Source organism: Oryzias latipes, chromosome 20 (genome assembly GCF_053564925.1).
Source record: "Oryzias latipes strain Hd-rR chromosome 20, Olatipes_Hd-rR_3.1".
Taxonomy (NCBI): Eukaryota; Metazoa; Chordata; class Actinopteri; order Beloniformes; family Adrianichthyidae; genus Oryzias; species Oryzias latipes.
Window position 1 is genome coordinate 24,512,005 of NC_136256.1, and position 25,493 is coordinate 24,537,497.

Consider the following 25,493-nt stretch of genomic DNA (forward strand, 5'->3'; position numbering starts at 1 on the left):
CTTACTGTAAATTTTGCGCATTTTCCACTTATGAAATTTCGGTACATAATTTGTACGTGTTTCTTGGGTTTCTCCTTCGTTGATGTGCGCAGATGTCCGTCGAGGGTTTCGGCCGACAGGTCTTTATGTGAATTTGGTTTTCAAAAGTTTTGGTAGCTGAAGAATTGTGCAGATTATGTATATTCTACGTAGTTTGTGCACAATTATTCCGTAAATCTTATGCAATTGTGCATGATTTTTGCGAGATGCATACAGTACACAAATGTGTGGCTTTCCACGACCGTTCCACGTATGTCTAAGGGACTTTTCACGCATGTACCACCGATGTGCAACACCTATGTTATGTATACGGCACACAGATCACATTCAAATTACGTAATTGACACACGAATCACTAATGAATTGCATATAAACAGTGCAATAATCACACAGGGTTCATGTTGTACGTTGATTTATGCGTTCTTTGCGTGGTTTATTCATACTTCTTTCAGTGGTTTTATCATGGTTCATTTGTGATACATCTACTTTTCTCACTTTTTGCCATGAATATTCATGTATGACCAATTTTAATCCGTGCAACGTGTGCAAAATGTAGGTATGTGGCTGTGTGACATTTCCTTTAAAATACGTTGAACAATAAAAAATATTTTGCAGAATTTATTCTTTCTGCCTCTTTTTTGCAATTTCATTTTTTGTGCAATTTTGACAAAGTATCAAACAGTTGGTGAAAGCTATTTGAATTTCTATATTTACTATGTTTTCATGGCTTCTTTAATGCCTAAAGACATTTTTTGTAAAAGCAGAAAACAACTTGCATCAAAATTATTAGTGTCATCCGACTATAGACCACAGAAAAGTGGCTATTAGTCTCGCCGTACCATTTTACATCTATTTTGTTCTTTAATTATTTTCTTCTAGGATAAAGATTCAAAAACATTCTTTGCCATGGTCTTTGATACTGAAAGGGCAGAAGGCTGGTTCCAATTGCAGCAGGTTTTATTAGCATGGCTAAAAGTCCACAAAGCTAATTCAGGGTCAGGCAGACAGGGGTCAGTAACGAGCATGAGAGCATCAGAGAAGAGACAGGAGTAATCAGGATCCAGGCGAGATTCGGGGCAGGCAAATGGAGTCAGAGACAAACAGAGTCAGGAAACAGAACATCAGATCCTGCTATAATGCTCAGTAATGCAGGCGAAGTGGCACAAACAATACTTCGCATTGAGTGAGGCTCAGTACGGTGCTTAAAAGAATTGCAAGTGATTGCAAACAAAAGTCAGGAACTGTTTGCAGGGTTGCTGGGAGATGTAGTGCATTCAGTACTCTGGAGGCGGTGACCAGAGGGGAAGAGAAACCTCTGACTTCTGACAGATATGCGACTACAGATCCAGCAGACTAGTGGTAAGCTGCTCCGTCATTAAACGTGCAGGGTTTGACAGTTCCAGTAACGGTATTTGAGGTAATTTGATTCAAATCTGTCACCGTCTCTGAGAGTATTTAAGCTTTGTGACAAGAAAACGCAGGTAGACATTAGAAAACAGGCAAATGATGGTAATCAAATTCCTCGTGTCAGTGCAGAGGCTGTGGTTTTCGAGAGAAGTTGTTGCTAATGGAGTACGTCAATAAGACAGTGTTAACAACATCAGCCTGCAACCACTGGCTCAAGATAAAAAAGGACCTATATGTTCATGTTTTTATTCCAAATTCAACATGTTAATGTCAGAGCAGAAATCCAAACTTATTGAGCGATTTTGCTAAGCCCACAGTACCTTCACTAATACCTTCATACTTCACATTCCTGATCTTGGATGGAAGTGTTCTCTGCTGTGACGCATTTGCTTCAAAGTTTAAGATTTCATTGTATTTTTCGGCTAAAAAAGTGTGATGTGTTGTTTTTTTTTGTTGAAACTGATTCTGTCCTTCAGTTCTGCTGAAAATAAACAACATTTTCAGGTATTTAGAGGCACAAGAATGACAAAATCACACCTAATCCATCATCATAGTGATGACATTTCTTTATGAACATGTAATACGATCAAATTAAATTGCAAAAAATGCAGATGTGGTGACCATCCATCAAGACTACCTGTTACTTTAAAATCCTCACTGGACCATGATTCAAAATTCTCCATGTTTGCAGAACATCCTTTTGGTTTTGATTGAAGCTCAATTCATTATTTTGCTGCAGTTTTATATTTGGTCTCTGAACAAACTCCAAAAGCCGTCATACTTTACTAGAAGCACACAAACCCTTCAGCATACCAGATGGAATTAAAAAAAAAAAATGACAGCAGAAGCATCCGTGGCAGAGATAAATAACCCCATTGGTTGAATGTGCAACTAATAAGAAGCATCTGGTTTCCATGACTGGAACAAAGAGGAGTCGTCCCAGATGTGAGGCTCTTTCCATTTCTGCCTTTTTGACACCTGGTTCCTGGTCTGTAAATTTGGGGATCCCCACAGCACTGACCTTGTCTTGCCGTGTACTCGTTGTCTTCTATCAACCGAGCCAGTCCAAAATCTGCGATCTTGCAGACCAGGTTGTCCCCCACTAGGATGTTGGCTGCGCGCAGGTCCCTGTGGATGTAGTTCATCCTCTCGATGAAAGCCATGCCGTCAGCAATCTGAAAGTAAACGTTTTGAGCGTCAACCCCCCTTTAGCTTCTAAAGATCCACTCTGGGGGCCTGACGGTGGGACAGTGGTTGGCGCTCTTGCCTAACAGCCAGAAGGCGCTTGCTGGAATCCTGGCTGGGACCTTCTGTGTGGAGTTTGCATGACCTCCCCGTGCATGTATGGGGTTTTTCCAAGCACTCTGGCTTCTTCTCAAATTCCAAAAGCATGCTTCATACGATAACTGGTTACTCTAAAGTGTCTGTAGGTGTGAATGTGTGCCCTGAGACAGAGAGGTGTCCTGTCGAGGGCGTACAACAGTAGCCAGGAGTGGCTCCGGCAACCTATTGATAGAACGGGTTTAGAAAATGGATGGAGAGACCCACTCCTATCATCTTTTGAGTTATGTCAAAGCTTTACTGGGAGTTCTCTGTTGACACTCTTTCCTTCTAGCTTACAGCCCCTCACACCTCCAACCTAACATTACAGATGAAACAAAAATGAAGAGCCCTATTTAAGCATTCTAGCCGTAGAGTTTTGAGCCAGATGCCAGGTCAGATGAGGTAAATGAAGGCCTACCTGAATCTATTTGTCCTTTAGTGGATGTATTGGAAAGGAGCGGAGCAGGGAGATTGTGTTTGTGATTGTAGTTTCTATGTCACAAATAAGCTTTCTTTCAAAAGGGATTTTTCGTCCGCTCCTGATTTACAACAATTTGAATAAAGAAATACTCAGAAATGCAATTTTGAGTTTAATTTTTTTTATCTATGTCCTCCATCATGAGAAAAATGCCTTGGAAATATGTCAGAAACACAGTTTTCATCGGAATGGGACTTTAAGCAGAATAATATGTTAGGCGTGAAAAATACGACACAATCATTTAAATTTGATTTCACCTTTGCAGCCATGTCCACCAGCATGACCAGGTTCAGGAATTTGCCTTCACCTTCTTTAAGAAAATCCAACAGGCTTCCTGTGAAAGCAAACACAGCCATAAATAAAGGGCAGTGGAGTGAGTGAATACCAAAAAGTGAGTCTAATTAAATTTAAGCTGAGCCTAAATGTGCATTTAAAGTCTGTTTGTTTCCAGAGTAAGTGTGGATTCGACTAAAACAGCTGCTTTCTTGAAATCCTCAAAACACAGTGGATCAGTAAATGGAGGCTTTTCAGACACGCAAGGAGGCAAATGTCACGGAATTAACATTTAGCCCCACATGAATCGAATTACTCATAAAAAATGCTCTGCAGCTGAAGCTACAAGACCTCACACAAAAACTGCTGCACTTTTCAATTAACCATTCCACTTTCAGGCTTCGGGGAACCACAAGGGGCTTCCAAGGCCTCCTGAGCCATACAGCATTTTAATTAAAATGCCCGTAAAATTTACATTTTTTTCCTTTAAGGAGATTTTCTTGCATAAATCTGGCTTTGCTGTTCTGCCTGACAAACCGAGGCCACACTTTTATTTTATTTTTTGCCCGTGGAGTCGGAGGTGATTTCCTTTAAAACTAGATCTCAGCTCTTTTACAAAGAACTTAGAGATTCTGTTTGACTGCAAATGAAGTCTGGAGCTTCCCCAGAGGCCGCCAGGTACCTTTGGACATGTACTCCGTGACGATGTAAATGGGCTCCTCGGACACCACGGCAAAAAGAGGCACCAGCTTGTCATGCCTCAGCTTCTTCATGATCTGAGCCTCCTGGAGAAATGCCTCAGGTGACATGGTCCCAGGCTTTAGCGTCTTTATGGCCACCTTGGTGGTGCCGTTCCATGTGCCTGCGCAGAGACAGGAAGACAAAAGCCAGCAGCCCACAGGGGGAATCAGTCCACTTAATGGCCTGGAAGCAGGACAATATCATTAATTAGGTCTTGTAATTGCTCAGGCATGTGCTGTCATGCAAGCACTTGTTGCAATAAAATATCCCTGGGATAGGCGGATATGAGCTCACAGTAGAAAAGAAATTCAGCTGTCCTTTTGACAAAGGCGATCTCTGGAGATAAAGACGGTTTAACAAACAAAGGAAGAAACTGCAGGAAGAGGATAACGGCAGTTTTTCACGGCGAGCACAAAAGCCCTGATAATTAAACTCTTGATGTCAGAAACCACCTTGTCCTTACCCATCCAGACCTCTCCGAAGCAGCCCTGTCCCAGTTTCAACTCCAGCTGCAGGGACTCCCTGGAAATCTCCCAAGCATCTTTAGCGAGTCCCTGAGTCTGAGGCTTGACTGTGGGGCACACTGTGGTCAGCCTGTGGCAGAGTCCGTCTGCATGCTCTGCGGTGCAAGGACAAAACATTAAAAAAGTCGGTTTTCCACGTCATCTCATCCTGACTTACGGACTGGGATGCTCACATAGTATCAGAGTAAAAAATTGATGAGGGGAAGTGGATTTTTATCACAGGAAGCCTCTCTAGAGTCACACTGAGACCAAGTGGAATCACAGAGACTTAACCTCATCAGGCTCCAAATCATAACTGCACAGTCGGTTCTCATTAAAGTTAAAGACCCACGCCGATGAAAATTGTGTTTTGGTGTTTTAAACATGTTATTTTAGCATTTTTCTCTTGATAGAGGACATGCATAAAGAATATGAAGTTCAAAATGCCTTTGTAAGTATTTCTTCATTCATAGCAGATGAAAAAGTGACGTTTGAAAAAAAGCTTATTTGTGACCTAGAAAATACGGTGGACGGGCCACTAGCTCCTTGCTCCGAGCACTAAGAAATGGCGAGGTGAAGGGGCGGCTGGGTTGGCTCCGCGTCTAAAACTCAGAGATGAATATTTAATGAACTCCAGCCTCTCTGCAGAAACTATGTCCTAGAAAATGTCCCATGTTCTTTGATTTCGTCTGAAAACAGCATAATCATAATAAAAGACCACTGGGAACGCTTTTAGGATAGTTTGAAAGACGATGGGTCTTTAGGGTCTCCCACCGGGACTCTGAATCCTCCAGATAACCCCCTCCAGGTGTGGGGAATAATCCTACCTGTGTAGTGTTTGACCAGCTTCTGTAATGTGTCAAACTGCGCTCGTGTGGTGATGTAGTATCCTCCGTTGTCCAGCTTTCGGATCTTGTAGTGTTTCACGTTGTCGCCTTTGGCCGAGTCCCAGTCTCGTATTGAGAGAGAATAAGCGCCTGAAAGTAGACGTCAATGCTTTTGATACAGTCTGTTGTTGAACTTCAGTGCCTGTAAAACAAAGTATTTTAAAAGTACAACCCCACCCTCCAAAAAAGTCTGCAGCCTTTGCTGCAATGCAGCTACAGAAATAAACTAGGCATGTCAAAATGATCAAGTGTGTCCTGAACATTTTCTGCATTTTTCAGCAACCAAAATAAGATGCTAAAAACACATTTTTTGTCGATTTTGCTAAACTGTCCGAACAGAGTATGGATTTCTTTGCTTCTTTATGCAGTTTTGAAAAAAAAAAACAGTTGCCAACTGTTCCATTAAAACAAGAGAAATGAGGCAGAGAGCCTTTGCTGTGCACACATAGCATTAATCTGTTAAGTCCTCCTGGCTATCACAACAGAGATACTGTTCCCGGCTGTTAAAGACAAGATGACAGTGCTTCTCATTTATCGTTCTGTGCAGATTTTCTGAATTTCTTTTTAGTTTTTCAACTGCATGGACCTCAAAGCATAAGAAATTCTCTTACAACAAATTCCGATCAAGCACTTTCCATTATATTTGTCCCTAAAGCACCACACACCGAATCCCTCCATTTGACCTAAAACCTGCTGATTTGAATTTATTGTTTGGGGGATTTTGGAGATCTGACCACAGTAAAAAGGGGTCAGCACACGGACAGGTGAAGTATAAATAACTCTGAAGTCATGAACCGGATTATAATAATCATGTAACTACATTAAAAAAACACTCACGTAATTTTGTAAAAAAAAAAGTGAAGTAATCAAATCAAATCAAACCAAACTTTATTTATTAAGTATAACATAATACGGGTGGGATAATGTAGGTTTACTTTGTCCAACTTCTTTTCAAGCACATAATTTAACTCTTTTTGACAAACTTCACATTTAACAGATTGTCAAGTACTGTATGTACTGTATGTATTCATGCAAATATCTATTTATGATTACAATTATAAAGCATCATTTACATGTAGATGTATATAATGGATCGTCTTTTACTTTCAATTTTTGATTTTTCCAATCAATTCAAGATTATGATTCTAAAATTTGATATATCTATGTATAGATACACGTCTGTTGTGTCTGTCTTCTTTGGTATTTTTTCATTTTAACTGCTTGAAATGAAGCAATTCCAAAGAACCAGAACATTGCTGCTGTCATTGTTTCCACTCTAAAATGTACAAAATTGTTTGGAAAATATAAAAAATCGACTTTATCCTTGAAGGTAGAGCAGAGAAAATTCTGATTTTCAAGAAAAAATGTAAGACATTCGTTTTTTAATGGAGTGAAAAGACAATAAAACATGGTAGACTGTGAAGCGGGCAAGGTGGCAAAAGCAATTGATGTCTTCAACACTTCAACTGCATTTCTTAAAACGTTTCTCCACTGCTCCTGAAAAAAGGTTCTTACCTTTAGTCGTTTCACTTTCTCGCACCAGAAACGTTCCTCGATCATTCCCTGGATTTAGCAGCAGCCTCTCTGCATCTTTACGCCCCATTTTTCCAAAGTACCATCTGTGAAAACAGTAAAAAAACAAAACAGAAAACAGACAGCAATGTTTACCATAAAAAAAGATCTGTCTAAGAATTCATTTTACATGTAAAATGTTTGTTGAAAGTGGCACAAATGACAAAAATGACAGATTTATTGCAAGGTGAAATCACGCATCTGTCTTCAGGTGGATTAACCATCAGGTTATTAACAGAGGGCAGTCTCACTCTTCAGCCTGGATGGAGTCGGCGGGGGCAACATAATTGCTGGGGATGTAGCCTTTCTTTCCCGTGGTGATGGAGCGAGCCTCCCACCAGTCTCCTTCTCTGCAGGAGGATAATGATACAAAGAGAGGGGAGACAAATGTAACAGTCAACCATGACTGCTACTGCTCCGAAGATGGATCTAAAACATTGTAAAAAAAAAAAATAAAAAATCTGGTCATTCCTATTTAAAATCAGGCATATTTGACGGTTTATAAAAAAGGGTTATGCTGGCATGCAGCTGCACGTTTCATCTGCTCTGCAAGATCTGCAAAAATTCTATAAACCCCATTTAGTTCCCATCACAATGCTGTCATTTTGGGCCACATCTGCGCCGGAGCTGAAAGCCCCAGCGAAAAGCGTGCATTAAGAACAAAAGCAGTAATCTAATTCATTCATGAAGACAGACACACTGACAGGTGCAGCTGAGTGCCAGAGGAGTGACATAAAAGGGGAACTGGTAATCATTGCCTTTCTAATCACAAAAACACCAAAAGATTCATACGTATTGTTGATAATCTGGAAGCGATCTCCCTTTTTGAACGTTAGATCGTCTGATGTCCTGGCTTCGTAGTCATACAAGGCCACGAAGAAGGTAACCCCGCCTGAAAATTGAAAATATGAGGAATTTAGAAAATGTTTTGTGACAGCAGACAAGCCGAAACCGAGTCATCAAATCCCCAAATGTTCACTAGTTCTGTGTCTGTTGTGCAGCTCCTCTCCCAGACGGATGACTTTCACCTACACGCTGACAACAATGCTGTCAATAATAATGCTATTATCACCTGCGAGAAAGCAAACACCACAGCAGGGCCGCTTTCATCCCCCTGCGAGAGCACATAATCTACCGTGGAGGAGGATTACAACCCAAATCCCACTTCAGCTGGAAGGTTTAATCTCAGCTCTTTGCTCTGAAGACCACGGCTGATCGTGGAATCTATGTTAACAATAAAGATTTAATGTCAAAAAAAGAAAAGAAATGCACCCGGGATTATCAAGGACCCTGAAAGAGGGCAATAAAATAAAACAGGACAAAAATAAATGGTGCTTTTTATATGTACTTCTATACGTAATGTAACTGTAAAATCCTAAACTCTATAATGGGATGGGAAGAAAAACATTTGAAACTTACTGAGCAGTTTTTGACAGAGAGAAACAGGAAAGATTTTGAAAGTAAACAGACAGTTGCCATGAATAGAACACAAAGCTCTGCAGCTGTATATGGGTCTTCAGTCTAAAGAGACCTGTCTCTAACTAAACAGAGTCCGGCTATAATTCCAAAACCCTTCAAACCCCCTTTAACCTTTTTTTTAATGTTTGTAACTGTGTGCTTTGTCCATCCATCCATCCATCCTTTCATCCATTTTCCACATCCGCTTCATCCCTTTTGGGGTCACAGGGCTGCTGGAGCCTATCCCAGCTAGACGAAGGCAGGGTTCACTCTGGGGAGGATGCCAGTTGACTGCATGCTGGCCACCACCACAGACACACACACACCTACACACTTAGAAATAACAATTAGCCTATAAAGCATATTTTTGAGCTTAGGGAGGAGGCTGGAATACCCAGAGAAAACCCATGCATGCACGAAGAGGGCATGGCAACTCCACATGGTGATGTTCCACCTATGATTTGAACCAGGTGTAAGGCTTTTTCTTCTAATTTTTTTAGAAGAAAATCACTAGTGTGTGAAACGTTCCCCCCACAGGTGCGCATTAAAATGCAATCAAATCTTTTCATTTCGTCCATCAAAACGTGTAAGGATTCTGTTGTTTAGTTTGGATTTTATGATGGTTTTGGTCATGTTCTGATTTGCCCCGTCAGTCACATCAGTTTCAGCTTCATCATTATACACAGCTGTCTTCATTTTAGTTCATTGCTCTGTCGGTTAAAGTGTCTGGTTTTCAGTTCATCCTTGTCAGGTAATTTGCTCCGCTTAAACACCTTCATGTTTGTGCAGAGTTTTTGTCAGGTTTCGGTTTATTTATTAAATGTATTATTTTGCGTCACCGAGTCTGATCTCCTGCATATAGGCTCCTGCACCACCAGTACCTGACAGCAGGGCCTTTTCGCTCTATGTCCAGAATGATAATCACTACAACCCTCAAAATGGGGCCCAGTGAGCAAAAATATAAAAACATCAAACTGGAATTAAATCACATGACCTAATATTTATTTTTAGTATAGTAGTTTTAAAGTGAACCAAAGAATGTATCTTTTATTCTAGATCATAAAAACAAATTTTCTTTAAACTAAAAAGAGAATTACAACATTTTAACTATCAAGTGGAAGAATTGGAGAATAGGTGCCAAAATAAAGATTTTTTGCTCTTAGTTACTTTATAGTTTTGCATGTTTCACCTTTCTTTATTTGTTAATTAGCAACACCTGGGTGAAATTTTAGATAAACACCCGCTCACCTGCACTCTGGATGGAGGAGGTGGCTGTTTATTTCTGTTGACCGCTCTTTTCCATTATATTTACGCCACCAGTTTCTCTGCTGTCACATTTTTATTGTTATTACATTGTTATTCATGTTTTCTCCACACGGACAAAGTCAGCTTACTATTTTCTCCCTAAGATTTATTTATGTAGATAAAAAAGAGCTTCGCAAAACAACAGAATGGACTGTGGTGTATTTTGTAAGGCAGAAGCGCATCAGACATTAACCCGAGGCCATCGGCTCCTCAAGAGGCCCTAACATATCCTGTACAGTTTACAATTAGGTCTGTTTGTTTAAGACTTCATTTTGAGCATGAGTTGCATTTGGTTAAGTTTTGGTTCTTACCGTATTTAAAAAGCTGGTAGTCTGTGGATCAATTCATTGACTGAAAGTTTTTTTTCATGATTTCTTTCTAGATAATTTGTCAGAGGACCTCAGTAAAGAAGAGACTCACTTGAGACGGCCCCGGAGAAGGAGTTGGACAAAGGACCAGAGAAGGAGGTTGACGCTCCTCCAAAGGGAGTAATGGTGGACGAGGAGCCGCCAAACGGTGCAAGGTTGTGGTTAAAGTTTACAACTCCAGACCCGGATGACGGTGCAGGGGCTTGATTCTGCTGGGTTGGATCTGGGCCGTAGTGACCTACGTGGGCTGTGGCGGCTCCGGCAGTGGAGTCGGACATGGGGGAGCTTTCAGGCTGGTACTTCAGCACAGGGCCTTTGTTCTCTTTGCTCTTTATACAGCCCATGGTGTCCTGCACAGACACAAATGGAGGGCATGAATTTAATGCAAACAATAGAGATAAAGTCAGGAGAGCGAGGGGCTGCAGAGATAAACAACTGCAGCATAAGCTTAGGATGGACTTAATCTAATGTTAGGAAACGTAAATGTCAGGATCTGATTTTTTTTCTACCGTTGTTTCAAACATTTAAGACATTAAGCCATGTTGTAACTAGGACATATGGCTAAATACTAAATCCGCTTTGAATTCCAGTGATCCAAATGTGGCCACGGACGGTTCAATTGTGCATTTCTGTAGGGGTGGGGGCTCAAAAATTGAGTTGTGAGGGCCAAGTGCCTTCAGTGCAGATAGGGTCTAAAATACGGTGGCCCTGAGGTCCAAATCACATCAACAAATCACCCAACCCAAAAATATCACAGAGACAATTAAAAAAGCAAAACGAATGATAAAAAACATTATATTTAAAAAAAAAATAGAATAACAAAATTCCAGATTGAAGGATGACGTTTGATTTTTTGACGTGTGAGTCTTTCAAATGTGCCTTCAGTGTACGCATAGTTATAAAAGTTTATGATTAATATGGAGAATATCCAATATCACCTCATGCCAAATTATTTTTGTTTGAAAGGATGGATAAAAGTCACCATCCAATCAGCGATGTACCATAATCCCTACCATTTCCAGGTTCCATAAAAGAGAAAACATTGTTGGAAAACAAAAGGAAATTCCAGAAATCGTAATAAAATGTATAATAATAAACATTTTAATAGTGTTTCATTTTTTAAATTTTGATGAAAATTAAAAATATTTATCCTTTTTTTTGGAATTGTGTTTTGGATACAATGTTATTTTTTTCATTATTTGTTTGGCTTTTTTAATTGTGATCATTAATCTGCCTTTGCCTTGAATGATTTGTTGGTGTGGATGGCACTTAAGGGCCTCTGTACTACAGACCTTAAGATGCATCCAAGAGAATGGGGGTTTCTTAAAAGTTCAGGAAAAAGCAAATATTGGTTCAGAACAAAAGAGAAGTTCTGTGTGGATTTGTTTACTGAAATTACATTTGTTTTACCCGTTAAAAAAGAACCGCAATAGCAATAAAGACCTCTAAATTACAACAAAGAAATGACTAGAGATACTCGCTAAAAAGAACGCTCACAATAAGGTAAAATGACTTCAAATGATTGAAAAATATACAAAAAGTACTAATAAAAACAACCACAAATACACAAAAAACAAAGAGAACACAAAAACCCACAACAATATAAAACCAAACTACAATACCCAGATGACTAACACGTATAATAAAAATGATTTGTGGTCTGACATGCACTAAAATATATCAGAGACGTGAAATAACAACAAATAGACACGTTTGAGAGTAAATGTACAAATGCGCAGAAGTGTGAGCAAATCAGAACTCTTAATTACCAAAGAACTAAAGCTGCAGACCAGGTTAACACTAACAATTTGCACTCAATGAGGATTAATTACAAGCGAGGAAGATGAAAGCACACAAAACAAGCAGCTCCACTGAGGACCATGTACAGATGTTAATGACACCACATCGTTTAGTTGCAGGGTCGCAATTATCCAATTATGAGCCAGAGGGCCGGCTTAGGATGGAAATGAATGTCTGACTCTGAAAGAGGGGAGGGATTTTTGTTTCAATTAGGAGTTCACTGAGTTCTCCAGCAGGACCACAATGAAAATCCAACAAATGGGGGGGAAAAAACTCGCAAATACTTTTTAAATATTTACAGCATTTTTCACAAACAAAAAGCACCAGGTTGTATCACATGGTGAAAGCCTTTTAAAAGCTGACTGACTTCCTGTAAAACGCTTTAAAGAAATATGCAAATAAATCTAGTCTGAGATGTTAGATCTGCAGCCAACCAGTGGAGAACGTTGGCACAGAAAGGAGACTCTCGTTTTCGAGCCAAACGTTTCCTCAGCCTCGGGTTGAAACCGCTGTCATGGAAAGCAGACTGCTCAGCGGCAGACTGCGGTCAGTTCTGCATTTCATTACGGGGCAAAGGACAGCACGGCCCCGCCGCTCGGTGCTGACCACAGTGTAAAGCATATCTGCACCGTGAAATGAGGCCCTACACCAAATGCACCACAAAAAACTTTATTTCTTCACATTAATCAATCACAAAAAGAAAACTAATACATTTTTTTAAACCAAAATTCATCTTTGATTTCCCTTTTTTTATCTAAGAGGCGTAGGACCTTAAAGGACTCAAGAAGTCTTTCTAAAACATCACTCAATTAATTTCAGCTCAAATTTAAGCTCTATCATACATTTTAGTGAGTTTATGTCAAGGCTTACATTTGAACTAAAATGCTTCTGGTCCATATATTTGGTTTCCAATGAAAACCAAAAATATTTCAGGAGCTAGACACTTTCCATCCCATTCTACTTTTAGGATATTTTCAGGACCAACAGCAATCAGATAGAAGCTTTTAACAACAAACGTTATATCACATTTTCTTAGGTTTACTAAACTGACAACGGCTAATGGGCACTTGGTGAGGAGACTAGTACATTTTTTTTGCCTTGTAAAACACCTGATGGTTGTGCTTACACCTCACAGTGAGGAGGTTGTGGTTCTTTCTATGTGGAGTTTGCATGTTAGCTTCCTCCCGAAAATATGTCTTATCATGCTAACTGGTGACTTTAAACCAGGGGTGGGCAAACGTTTTAACTCGTGGGCCACAAAGGGTTCCAAAAATTCGACGGAAGGGCCGGAGCAGGAGCAGATTTTTATTTGTATCAAAACTGTGTCTTTTGTTCTCATTTAGTCCCAATTGCATCAATGGTTGGATGTCCCTCAAGGAAAAATACAAACTTAGAGAAATGATGCGTTCATGAGGTGTTAGAATGATAGGAAAAATAACTCAGAAAACACCTCGACAAATATTCATTCATTTTAGTGCCCCATCTGTGGACACACCAGAATTATAGAATTACAACGAAAAAAAAACCTTTAACATGGATTATCATAATAATTTATTCCAGTTTGGTGGGCAAGATTTCTGGCTCCCGGGCCGTACTTTGCCCTCCCCTGCTCTAAACTGTGCCTAGAGTCAATCTGTGTGTGGCTGTTTGTCTTCGCGTGGTCCTGATCAGACTGAAAAACCTGCCCTGTGTGTTCTCTGCTTTTGGCCTAAAGTCGCAGGGATAGGCTCCAGCAACCACACTTCCCCATGAACCTGCACAGGTGATAGTAGGCATTGATAACGGATGGATGGTGGACCTTGAAAGGGGCACTTTACCGAATCTGTATTCACATGTGTGCATCTGCAACATTGCTGCCAAACCCTGTGTGGGCTCTTCTATTAGGGCTCAAGCACACATAAATATGCTGATAATACCGTCACTTTTTCATCCTTAGGGAATGCCTTCACTCAGAATAACCTGAAGCATGTCACCTGTGAAGTCAAGTGGGTTTACCTGGCTGTGAATGCGGTTACAAAGTTAAAGAAGGTATCTCTACTTTTAGCATGCAAGGCTTGCATTGGCTTGTTTACCTAAAGAAATCTGCAATCGTAGGAGAAAAATCATTTCTAAACCTTATTTCATTTCGTGTTAAACCTCTCAGGTATTGACTGTCTGCTGTCATGGAAACCGTGAAGGTCACCGCTACAGCTTTTGGAAAGACTAGTGAAACCAACAAAGGTCTGTTTTCACTGCCTGCAGGATTTAAAAGCGGTTTAAAGACATCCGCTGATGGAATGTTTCGCACTTTTCTACCAAATACAAGCCACTCAAGTGTCCAATCCATACATTGCAGCAGATCATAATGAGTGAAGCGCTGCATCCTCAAAAAAAGAATCAGAATGACTGTGAGTGGAGAAAAAACAGCAGATGGGTTGAAGAAACGAGGGGCTACCAGCTCCACCAGCTGGAAGAACAAGAAGGATTACCAGAGTGGTGGATTTTCTCCAATCGGATAATAACTGAAAACAAAATAAATACATTAAAAAAAGGAGTGACAACCATGGTTCACGTCTGAAATAATGTGGTTTCTTTCAAAAGCCTTTCAGTCGGAGAGGCTCTGAGAGATTTCCCGCTGTGATGAGATAAAGTCCGCTGGAGCTCAACCTTGTTAATTCTCAATCAATTTCCTAAATCACCCGCTTGTTGCGTAATGACAGTGAGAGGGCTGAAAAACCAGGAAGAACGGTGCCAAAGTAAGAACGACCGCAAATGAAGGGCAAGTGGATTAAACAGAGAAAAAAAAGGCCTTGAGTGATAATTTAGGTTCACGATGGCGAGGCAGTCCGGATTAAAGAGCGTTCACTTGATAGCACGCAAATATATCCACGCTTGGATGTAAAGGAGCATCAAAATGTCCAATCAGCTCAATGCAGGATTATTACTGAGCGGCCATGAAAACAGAAGGAAAACTCTTCCATGCTGCTAATTATAGTAACATATTGTAACTGTGAACAACATCCCACTGCCCCCCAGGACCAAAGCATGACCTACAACAGCAGATTGCATTAAAAAACACAAGAAGACACCCGTTTGCTGCAGACAAAGACCAATAGTAACAGTGAGGGAGGAAGGTGAGGAGTTTACAGAAGAAAGTGTGGATGTAAAGCTTTGTCAAGGAAAAGTGCTATTGTCTTGGTCTGTTTGGCTTTAAATGGAAGCAAAGCACAGACACAGATAACTCCCACGGTCAAAGCAAAGCTGTGTTTTCTCCTGTCTGCGCAGGACTCTTCCTCACTGCTTGCAGAAAACATCTTGGTTTAAAGTTCTTGCTATAAAAAAGTCCAACCCTGGATTCCAACCCTGTTACCACTACAGACTTTCTTTGTTTAATATTCCTTTTCCAGCATTGCTCAGACTGCCTTGTGAGCTGATAAGGATTGGGTTCTTCGCTCAAGGTTTCATGAAAAAACAAAAAACAAAAGAGCTTCTCTAAAGAACAAAAGACCTTCTGAGGCTTAGACTTTACTGGTAATGAATAATAAACGACAGAAAAATTATCTGCGGACATCTGACTCAGCTCCAGATGTTACCCTCGGGGACAAGATCCTTCCATGAATGTCTGATGTTTATAGAGGATTCCGAAGGTTGTGACTCTTAACTTTTTGTCTCTGTGTCTTCCACCAGTTGTAAAGCCACGTTCTCACGCCCTCATTCACGTTTCTCCATGAGTTTCATTTACTCCTGTGGCTTACATAATCCACACAGGACCTAGTTCAGAAACAGTCTTCAACAGAGGTTAAGATGCGGTGGTACACATTAAACGGAGGAACGCTGCATGAAATTATTCAGAGTTTCTGTTGGAACCAGCTGGAGCTGGGAGGTCATGCTTTGCATGTGCAGCGGCCATAATTCAAACCTGCAGATGCCTTATCGTCGACCTTCCTGCACTTTCCTTCCCCCACTCTGACCACGGTGGGATAATACCACACAGGATTCACAAAATGCTGATAAGACAGCTGAGGGCTCTCATTACTATCAGTGTGGGGGAGAATTTTAAAGAATGCAGCCAAAGCCAAGTCAAGCTGGGCGAGTTTACTGAAAGCACAGGACTGGTTCTTTTTCAGAAAAGGTTCAGCAGCATTCATACTTCAAAGTGATATCTAAAATATGATTTAGCCGTTAGGAAAATGCACTGACTGTATATGAGAACTGGACTGAGTGAGTGTGATGTCACCAGTAGGGAATGACTTTCTTCTGACTCCAATCAAATGAAGTCAATTTAGACGATATAGATGCTGCCAGGATGGAGCCAGACAATGACAATAAGCAGCGATTGGTCCGAATCAGTCTGAGGCTATGTCAGAATTCCCACCATAACCCCTATATAGTACACTATATAGTGCGTTCGCCATTTTGTAGTCTATCTACAATTCCAAAATCGAGTGCCCTAGAAATTTCCCAGAAGTCTCTGTGAAAAACCAGTGTGCATCGATGCTCACTATTCGCCAAATATAGACCACAATGCATTGCGTCGGAACAATTTTTTGCCCCAAAAAATTATTTAAATGTATTTTCTTAGTGAACATCAGTGTTTTTATCGTCAGAAGACAGTGGACTCATAAATAATCATCGCAAAACGCTCATATTAATCAGATTTTGACTTCGTGAAATCGATGACGTCATATTCGCTGTTAAAAAAAAAAAAAGCAGTGAACATGGTGTCCGCATTGCTTTTCAAATTCAGGGTACTACATAGTCCGCTACATTGTTTTTTAGTAGTTAGGGGTTAGGGTTGGAATTCAGACACAACCTCAGTATGAGTTTTTATGGCAAACAAAATGGTTGTCATAGAAACAAGAGTCGCAAACCAGGAGTGAGCTTATTGAAAGTCCACATCTGTATAACTTGAAAGCAGACTATAGAAAGTCTGTCAATCAAACGTTGGATGTAGAGGCCAGTAGGCACTAATGTGGCTTTATTGAGGCATCTGATTGGTGAGTTTATGACTTGAACAACTACAGAAAAATGTAATGGAAAAAGGTAGGTTATCAAGAACATGTTGAAAAAAAAAGGTAGCAGAGAAAGAAAGATTATTTGACTAAGATTATGTATTCGCTCCATCAGATCTTACATTAGGCTGGTAGTGCTGGTAATATTTGAAAATGTTTTCGTTTATTAAGATGACCATCTATAATGCAGGAATTTGTCATTTGCAACACATTTAATTTGCCAAAGAATAACCAATGAAACAAGTTTAAAGTTTGTTTTTCTTTTAATAATTTATATATTTTTTTTATTTCTTGGGACTGCTTTGACTGCAAATTTTACAAATTGATATTCATGTTTTTGTTACAAATAAGTGCGTGCAAAGCTAAAAAAAACAAACATTTAATAAAGTTATTAAGCAATAAAGCATTTACTAAAATGTATAACAAAGCATTAATCGTGGTGTGTCATTTTGAATTTTACTGGCAAAAGAAGAAAGAAATCTCTGTTTGCACGTATTATATTAATAATGAACACAAATCGGACTCAAACATATAGCTAGACCTGCTATTTTTACCAGTTCCCACCTCTCTGTGCTCCTCTGTGGTTCAGATCATCTAGAAAATTGACTATTTGACAGCTGGACCCAAAAGCTGAAGTAGTGATGCTGGCTGACCGATTAGGACTGAAACCTTGCTGGATCTGCAGACCGCAGTGGTCTATGGAGCTTTACTGGGCTTCACATCAGTGGCAGATGCCGCCTGCCTCTGTGCGCTGGATTCCTCTAATCTCAAATGGTTAAAACTGGGTCTGAAGAGCATCGTGACCACATGAAGCTCATGTTTCAGTTCAAAGAATCTGTCCTGGATATTATCTTTTACTTATGACTTGGGTATCCTACACATATCCCCCATTTATGATGATAACAGGTCTCATGGGAAAACCAGGACCGGGTAGTTGTGGGCTATTTTGAGAACAGGACAGACTTTTTGATCAGACGTTTGTCAGTGCACAACGTTGATGGGTGTTTGAAGTGTCAACTTCTGATACAGTAACTGTAAAGCATGAAAAACAGGCTTTCACTTGATTCTTTATTTGCTTGCTTTATATATTTAAAGAATTCATTTAAAGTGTTTCCATGTTTACATTTTACGCATCAACACTTGTTTCAAAGAAATCTTAAGACAAGATGAGATGAACAAATTTAAAACAGCATATTTTAAAAAAGTAAATAATTTGCAAAACGGAGATTTTACTTTAAAACCCTGAAATCCTAAAAAGGAATCAAACACACATGATCAACTGATTTTTAACCAAAAGCACAAAAGTTGGACATTTGGCCAAGAAGAACATCCCATTATGATCTTTTTTATATCAACTAATGCAAATAAGCAGCATGTTAGGCTCTGTGGGCTACAGCTAGTATTACATGTGCTAAAATATATAATCATACTTTAGAAAAGTCAGATAAAATATGTCAAACTATAAGGCTTCAAAACTTTTAAGCTATGAATGCATGAGCTCAAAAATGGATAGCTTTCTGACAAATAAAACAAAAAAACATCAAGCGCGGAGGTGGATGAATAATGATATGGGAATAATTGGCCGACACAAACCCTGCCTCTTTTTTTGAAGACTACGAGTCCTCAAATTGATTCATTCAAATAACTGATCAGAAGAAAGTAAAAAGAAGGTTAACAGAACAGCTGAGAGGATCTAATAAATTCAATCATCAAGAAACCTGAAATCTTAAACTCGTGTTTTTTTAGTTGATCTACATCGTCAGGACTGTATGATGCAAATCCTAGTTTGTGTCCTTGGAAAATCCACTACGTTTGGGAAATGTTGTGGATTACGCAGTCGGACTGCTCAACATATAAAATGTTCCTCTTTGTCTGTGTAAAAGTAAACACTATTATGATAAACACAACAGACAATCCAGCAGACCAAAGTAAAATTGAGAGGATTTATTGCATCCAACATAACTAAAACAAGAAGAAAAACCTTAATAGTATATAGGAAGAATAACGAATTTAAAAAGTAGGAACATGTCTCGTAGACAGACATTAAACAGAAGGATGTGGCTGCTAATTGGTGTTGGTCAGACTCCTACATGGTTTATTTTTCCATGTTTGGGGAATAAAGACCATCTGTAACACTCCAATTTCCCACCCATCCAATCTAAATGCCAATCATTCTTGAGCAGCGGCCCCTAACCTTTTCATCGTTTTCATTAAACATAAATTTTACAAACCGCTAAAGAAACCGTAAAATGTGCACACAATTTACTCCATAGGGTAATGACCATCGAGTGTGAATGAGTCCTGGACTGAGTGAGTGTGACATCCACAATAAAAAAATGCTTCACTTCTGACTGTGACCAAATGAAAACAATCCAGTTACCATTTTTTTGCCATACGGTTGCCAGCGTGTCAGAGCCAGATGTCCTCAGTTAGTAGTGATTGGTAAAAATCGGTCCGGGTTATCGCTGCTCTGGCAACCACTTCTGCCAATCAGGAGTAAGCTTGCTGGAAGGCCACACCCCTACCACTTGAAAGCAGGCTCAGAAGAATCCATCAAATGTTTCGTATGTTGGACGTGGGGGCCAGCAGGCACCACATACATGTACTCTGTCCAACAGAATGACTGAGCGATATCTGTTTACTTCTCAATACAAATCTTTGTGATACTTCCTGTTTGAAACGTGTGTGTGTGTGTGGGGGGGGGGGGGGGGGGGGGTGGTCACTCAGTACAGTTCTCATATAGTCTCCCCACTTTCGGTAAGGTGCATTATGGGAGTTTACTCTTCTGTCGCTGCATTTTACAAGCTCTGTTTCTAGTTATTTTAGCCTTTTTCCCCCAAAAAATAATGTGACACTGTTAAATTACCAACAATACCTTCAGTGAACCCCCATAATGCCCTATTGTTGCACAGTATAAATTCTTTAACTGTGCGATTCAACCTGTTGTCCTAAATTTCATGGCTCCATTTGTCATTAACAGGAATGGAGAAGAGGCCAAGGAGTCAAAGCTCAGCCATCTTTTCATGGTCTGCCACTGTCCTGTAATAAAAGTCATCCCTGAAAGAGACGAGTGATGGGTTCACAGATTATCTGCAAACATGTGAACAGCCTGAATCTTCATTCACTTATGCTGGTTCTTTACCTGACATTCAAAGAAAAGCTACTTCTGATGTTTGTCTCTCCACAGGTCACTTCATCAGTCTCACAAGAGCTCAGGCCCAGAGAGAGGAAGCACTTCTGTGTCTTGTTTACCTGTTCTCTCTTTGCATGAGTGTACTTTGGAACTATGCACTAATGAGCTTTGCTTTCAGAAGTGGGTCTGAGTCTGTGCAGCAAATCCCACATCAGAGTCACGTCTGTTTAAAAGCAGTGCCGCCTGAAGGCTCGGAGATCTTTTCTTTCAGCAGTTTTAAGCTTTGTTCTGTGTATAAATATCTCCCAGCGCCCACTGGCAGCACCCCAGTCGGGCCGTGTCAGACTCCATCTGGGCCCGAAGTACGGCCATTGCTTTGATACAGTACACTGATCTACCTTACAGACGTGTGACATGACACCAACCCCTGGATTCAAGAACAGGATGGTGGCACTGTGATAAACATAACCATTGATTATATATGTGAATTGGACTGAGTGGCCCCTCACAAGTCCAAATAGGTGGTGGCTCCAAGAATCCCATAGACTTCTATAAAGAAATAAACAGGTATTTCTTACTTAATATATTTGTCAGAATAACCATTCTTGGTCTGCTACCTCTTTTTTTTTACACTTTCTTTGTAATCCTAATTTTTATTCCTTATATTTTTTCTATTATACAAGTTATCCAAGTTAAAAACTGACCAATCAGATGCCTCGGTAAACATAGGTGGTGAATGCTGGCCCCCACGTCCAATGTTTGAAACGCTTGACAGATTTTGTGTAGCCCCCTTTAAGTGGTAGGGCTGTGGCCTTCCAACAAGCTCACCCCTGATAGGCAAGATTGGTTGAAACGCTGACTCAGACCCACTCGGACCAATCACTGCTTACTACGATGTGTGGCTGTATCCTATATGCTTGTGAAAGAATGGCGAATAAATTGATTTCATTTGGAGCCGGGAGTACAGTATTCCCCCACTTATTTGCATTTCTATATTTGCGGTTTCAGATTATTTTTTCACAGATTTTATTTCAGTCGTGTGACTCCTCTGGTTTATCACAAAAGCTCAGACAACTCAAGAGGAAGAGCACGCTGGCCCATCGGCCTTCAAAAGCTGGTTTCCCCGGTTCCTAAATCGCTCTAACCAACATTTGTGCCACTGGATGGAGAGATGGCATCAGCTGACTCAGAATAACCCAGGCTGGAAAATATTCTGATACCCTGAAGAAGATAATAGCAGAGAATAATTATCATCCTGATTAATGGATGGTGGATGAAGCCTGCCTGGTTTTCCATATTCGCGGATTCAAGGGTGTCTCTAGTCCCTAACTCCCGCGAATACGGGGGGAAGACTGTAAACCCTTTTTCTATGATTGACATGACATTCACTCAGTCCAGTTCTGAAATACAGCCAATGGAGGTAACAGAGAACACTTCAGCCGTCAACTACAGGTCAATATGTTGCTGCGTAACGGAAGAATGTATGCATTAACGTGGATGGGACGTGGCTTAAAAAAAGACAAAAACTGAAAGTTGGCCTATTTCAATATAAAGGTAGCAAAAAAAGTTAAAACTGCCATGAGTGACTTATTATATATTGTGGCTTTTTGGTGCCTTTTAGTGATTATGCCTTGCCGTCCATAAGGCCCTTTCATTTAGCCCAATCACTGCTAAAACACAGATGAAATGTGTGGTCATGTGACTTCTTGATTTGGATTGGGAAGACTTTTCTTTTTTTTTTTTTCTTTATTTGGGTGGTGGGGGGTGGTAATTGGGAAGACTTGGGTGTCCCAATACCTCTGCTTTTCCAAAAGCTGGGTTAAAACGTCCAGTAAAGCTGTCCTAATAATAAGGATTATCTGCCTAAAAAATATGAACAACCCAACTGGAATTCAATTTTATTTAATATTTATAAAATGCCATTAATGTGCAACCAAATTTTTATTCTTTATTCATTTGTAATAGATGTTAAATATTGACATAGACGTAAGAAAACGTTTTAAAATAATTTAAATATATATATTTTTTTCTGTTTTAAAGATGAGCTGCTTTATGTTGGAGTTAGGGCTGGGCGATATTGGATTTTTCATATCACGATATTGTTTTTTTCATATTGTGCGATAACGATATTAAAAACGATATCAAATAACTATATTTTTCAAAGTAATCTTTATTGCACACAGTTTTAAAAGACCACAAATAAATTCAAATGTTTGAACTTTCAAGTTTAACAGAAAAATAGACAAAAAATTGACACACAATTATGTCAATATAAAAAAAAGTGCAATAAACTAAAAAAAACTCCCAAGAAACTCCTCAGTTTCTTTAAAATGCTCTTCAAGAAATTAAAGAAAGCTTAAAACAAAAATGTTCTTATTTAAATACTTTGTGCAACTTCGAATAGCTTTCAAAGACAAGTCAAAAAAGAACAACAGATCAACTTAAATGGCCTCCTATTCTGTGAGGCAACAAATAGGCACCATGGTCAGTGTGATTTCTGCTAAATGAACAAAAGCCTACAGATTGCGGGCAAGGAAGACAAGTGTATCAACCATTTCAGGTTTTAAAGCTGCCCTTTGACAGGTTACAATATTACCCCCTGTACTAAATACCCTCTCAGATGGTCGCAGGGATACACAAATAGCGCTTTGCCAGGCAGCTAATCCTCGGGAAACTTTTCTCGTGGATTTTCCACCACTGTAGATTTTTTGTCGTATGGCGTTGGAAAATCCCGAATGTAAAGACTGCTGCTGAAGCGCAGGTCTTACCGTTGTTTCTGAAGTCTGGCATTGAGCATGCTCGAGGGGGTGGTGCTGCTTTAAGTGAGAAAAAAGGTTGGTGGTATTTCCACATTTATTAGGAACGTATCTTTGGCACAATTTGCAGTAGACGTTACTTTGACTTTTATCCGACTTTACTAGATAACCGAAAAACGTCCACACGGCGGAACTTTTCGGGCCGGTCCGTTCTACAATGCCTCTTGAACCTTCATCTGCGCCCGCTTGGCTCGAGTTTGTTAACTTCTCTTCAGACGGAACATTCATTTTCTGCAAGTGTTAGGATTTGCAACGCATGCAGATACTAGCTTGCATCCTAGCTTGTAAATAACGTTCACTCTAACTAGACGTGGCGCAGTTTATTCAGTGATTGGTCTAGCCCTGTGATACTTAATTCTGATTGGACAAGAGGGCGGGTCTTCCGGGGGTTTCTCCCGTGTTCATTTAAAACGAAAGTTTATCGCAATAGACTCATTTCACTACTATCGAAAAAAGGTAATATCGCAATAACGATAATTATCGTTTTATCGCCCAGCCCTAGTTGGAGTGATTGAGAATTTTTCTCTTTGTATGGCAATCCACCACTGACCTGGCTTCAGTTGTTTTGGTTTTTTAAAGAGCCTCAAACTGGAAGTCTAAGGGTTTCCCTTTGATCTACCTGCTAATATTTTACCTTTATATTTCTTTTACTTAAACGCCTTCTTTTTTTTTTAATTGAGGCAGATTAATCTCTTGTACTGTCATGCAGCTATAATGAATAACTCCAACCGATTACATAAATTGTGTTCTAAACATATTTGAATATAAAATTTGGGTCCCAAACTTAAAAATATAAAAATAAATCGTGTCTTGGGAATTAACTTTTTAAATGTCAACTCTTTCTTTAAGCAATTGATAAAAAGTAGAGCGCCTACAAAATGTAAAACAATGAAACTTGTGTCTGAAATAAAAACAGATTCAAGTAATTTTTTTGAAACGTTTTGTTTGCAAGCCATCAACAGGGGGGATTTCTGCTTTAAAAACTGCTATATTGAGAAAATATTGACAGGAAAAATGTTAAATAAGTATAGAAAAAAACTTGTTATTTTAACATCAGCAGCAATAGTGGAACTTCCCCATCTGCCTCTAAAAGGATTCAAGCCTGTATGATTCAAATCCAGTTGTGCAAAACTGTTTAGACGGGATTCTGGCGCCTTTGAGCCAGGAAAAACCTGAGCAAGAGGGAAGGACTGCACCCAGGAAGCATGAAGCAACATCTCTGGAGTGAGTAAGAAAAGACAAACTAGAACTGACTGCAAACCTAACTACAAAATCAAAATTACCGCTACTTAGATAATGGAATGGATCAGTCATAAATTGGGTCACATGTGAGAGGAAGCACTTATTGACCTGAAAACTGCTGTTTTTCCTTTATATTAGAAAAAGGATTGTACAAAAATACCAATTAAAATCTCTTTCAATCTTTGATGCAATTTCAGTGGGATGTTTGATTTAAAAATTAACAGAATAACAATAAATCTGTCCTACTTTTTTTTTACTCTTGATTTAGGATTCAATGTCTTTTTTCTCTGTTTGCGTCTGATAGCTGCGGCAGGAAAGTCAGCAGTTTGGTTTTGGGGCCATGATCCGCTTTTTTCCCTTTGTTGATGACAGCTCCAGCAGCCGAGCAGCTGCATCGGCCCATCTCCATCTGATCCTGCTCGGACAAAAGAATCCTTTACATCTCTCTGCCTCTCTCGTCTTCATCTAATTTATTTTAAATAATAATACCAATAAAGTACCTTAATTCAATCGGACTCTTGCCGGTATGTTTCCTCCTCTCTGTCCGCCGTAAATCAGATCGGGACAAAGTAAATCCGAGTTACTCCGAGCGGGACCGATCAGCCCTCATCCTTACTTCACGCGTCCAGCTGATTGAAGTTCGATCCCGGCGGATCAGGCGCTGCTGCGTCGGAGGCGGGTGGAGGAGGAGGAGAGCGCGCGCATGGACGGGGACGCATCAGCGTCATGTCACGGTCAGATCCTGGAGTGTCCCAACCAGCGCTCCGGAGCCTCCACTTCCTAAACTTCCATCAGCCCCCACATAACAACATGGCCGACGCAGCCTGCGGGACTGGATCCACGCAGCTGGAGACGGACGGAGCGGTCTGCTGCAGCGGGGAGGGCCCAACGTGGGGGCCGCCTGGGGGGGAACTACCACTGATAAACAAGGACTGAACTGGAGTGCACAAAAAACAGTGGAAAGAATAGTTTCATGTATAAAAGAAAAGAAAGAAAAGTCATTTTGCTTTATTTCACAAATGCAGGTCTATCGTGACCTCTGCTGGTGCGCCACGGTACTGCAACCCACTTTATAAATATATCGATTATTGATCCACACAGGACACGGCTGGACCAGCAGAGGTCTACAACCTTCAACACTTTAATAACTATTTATG

At 40.1% G+C, this 25,493-nt stretch overlaps 1 protein-coding gene across 3 annotated transcripts in view; it reads right to left on the minus strand.

The window, feature by feature from the left end:
* The window catches only part of LOC101158313 (tyrosine-protein kinase yes), a 28,076-nt gene extending 2,743 nt beyond the window's left edge, over positions 1-25,333 (minus strand). Inside the window, exons 1-11 of one of the 3 annotated variants that reach the window (XM_078938202.1) lie at positions 24,837-25,280; positions 24,583-24,751; positions 10,407-10,704; positions 8,016-8,115; positions 7,475-7,573; positions 7,167-7,270; positions 5,592-5,741; positions 4,725-4,880; positions 4,203-4,382; positions 3,505-3,581; positions 2,468-2,621 (exon numbers count right to left, since the gene is read on the minus strand). In XM_078938202.1, the coding sequence (XP_078794328.1) occupies positions 2,468-2,621; positions 3,505-3,581; positions 4,203-4,382; positions 4,725-4,880; positions 5,592-5,741; positions 7,167-7,270; positions 7,475-7,573; positions 8,016-8,115; positions 10,407-10,698 (1,312 nt within the window). In that variant the 5' untranslated portion in view covers positions 10,699-10,704; positions 24,583-24,751; positions 24,837-25,280. Of the gene's footprint in view, positions 1-2,467; positions 2,622-3,504; positions 3,582-4,202; positions 4,383-4,724; positions 4,881-5,591; positions 5,742-7,166; positions 7,271-7,474; positions 7,574-8,015; positions 8,116-10,406; positions 10,705-24,582; positions 24,752-24,836 lie in introns of all 3 variants that reach the window. The other 2 variants (XM_004081131.5, XM_011489015.4) reach the window with 2 other exon arrangements.
* Between the last annotated feature and the right edge of the window lie 160 nt (positions 25,334-25,493).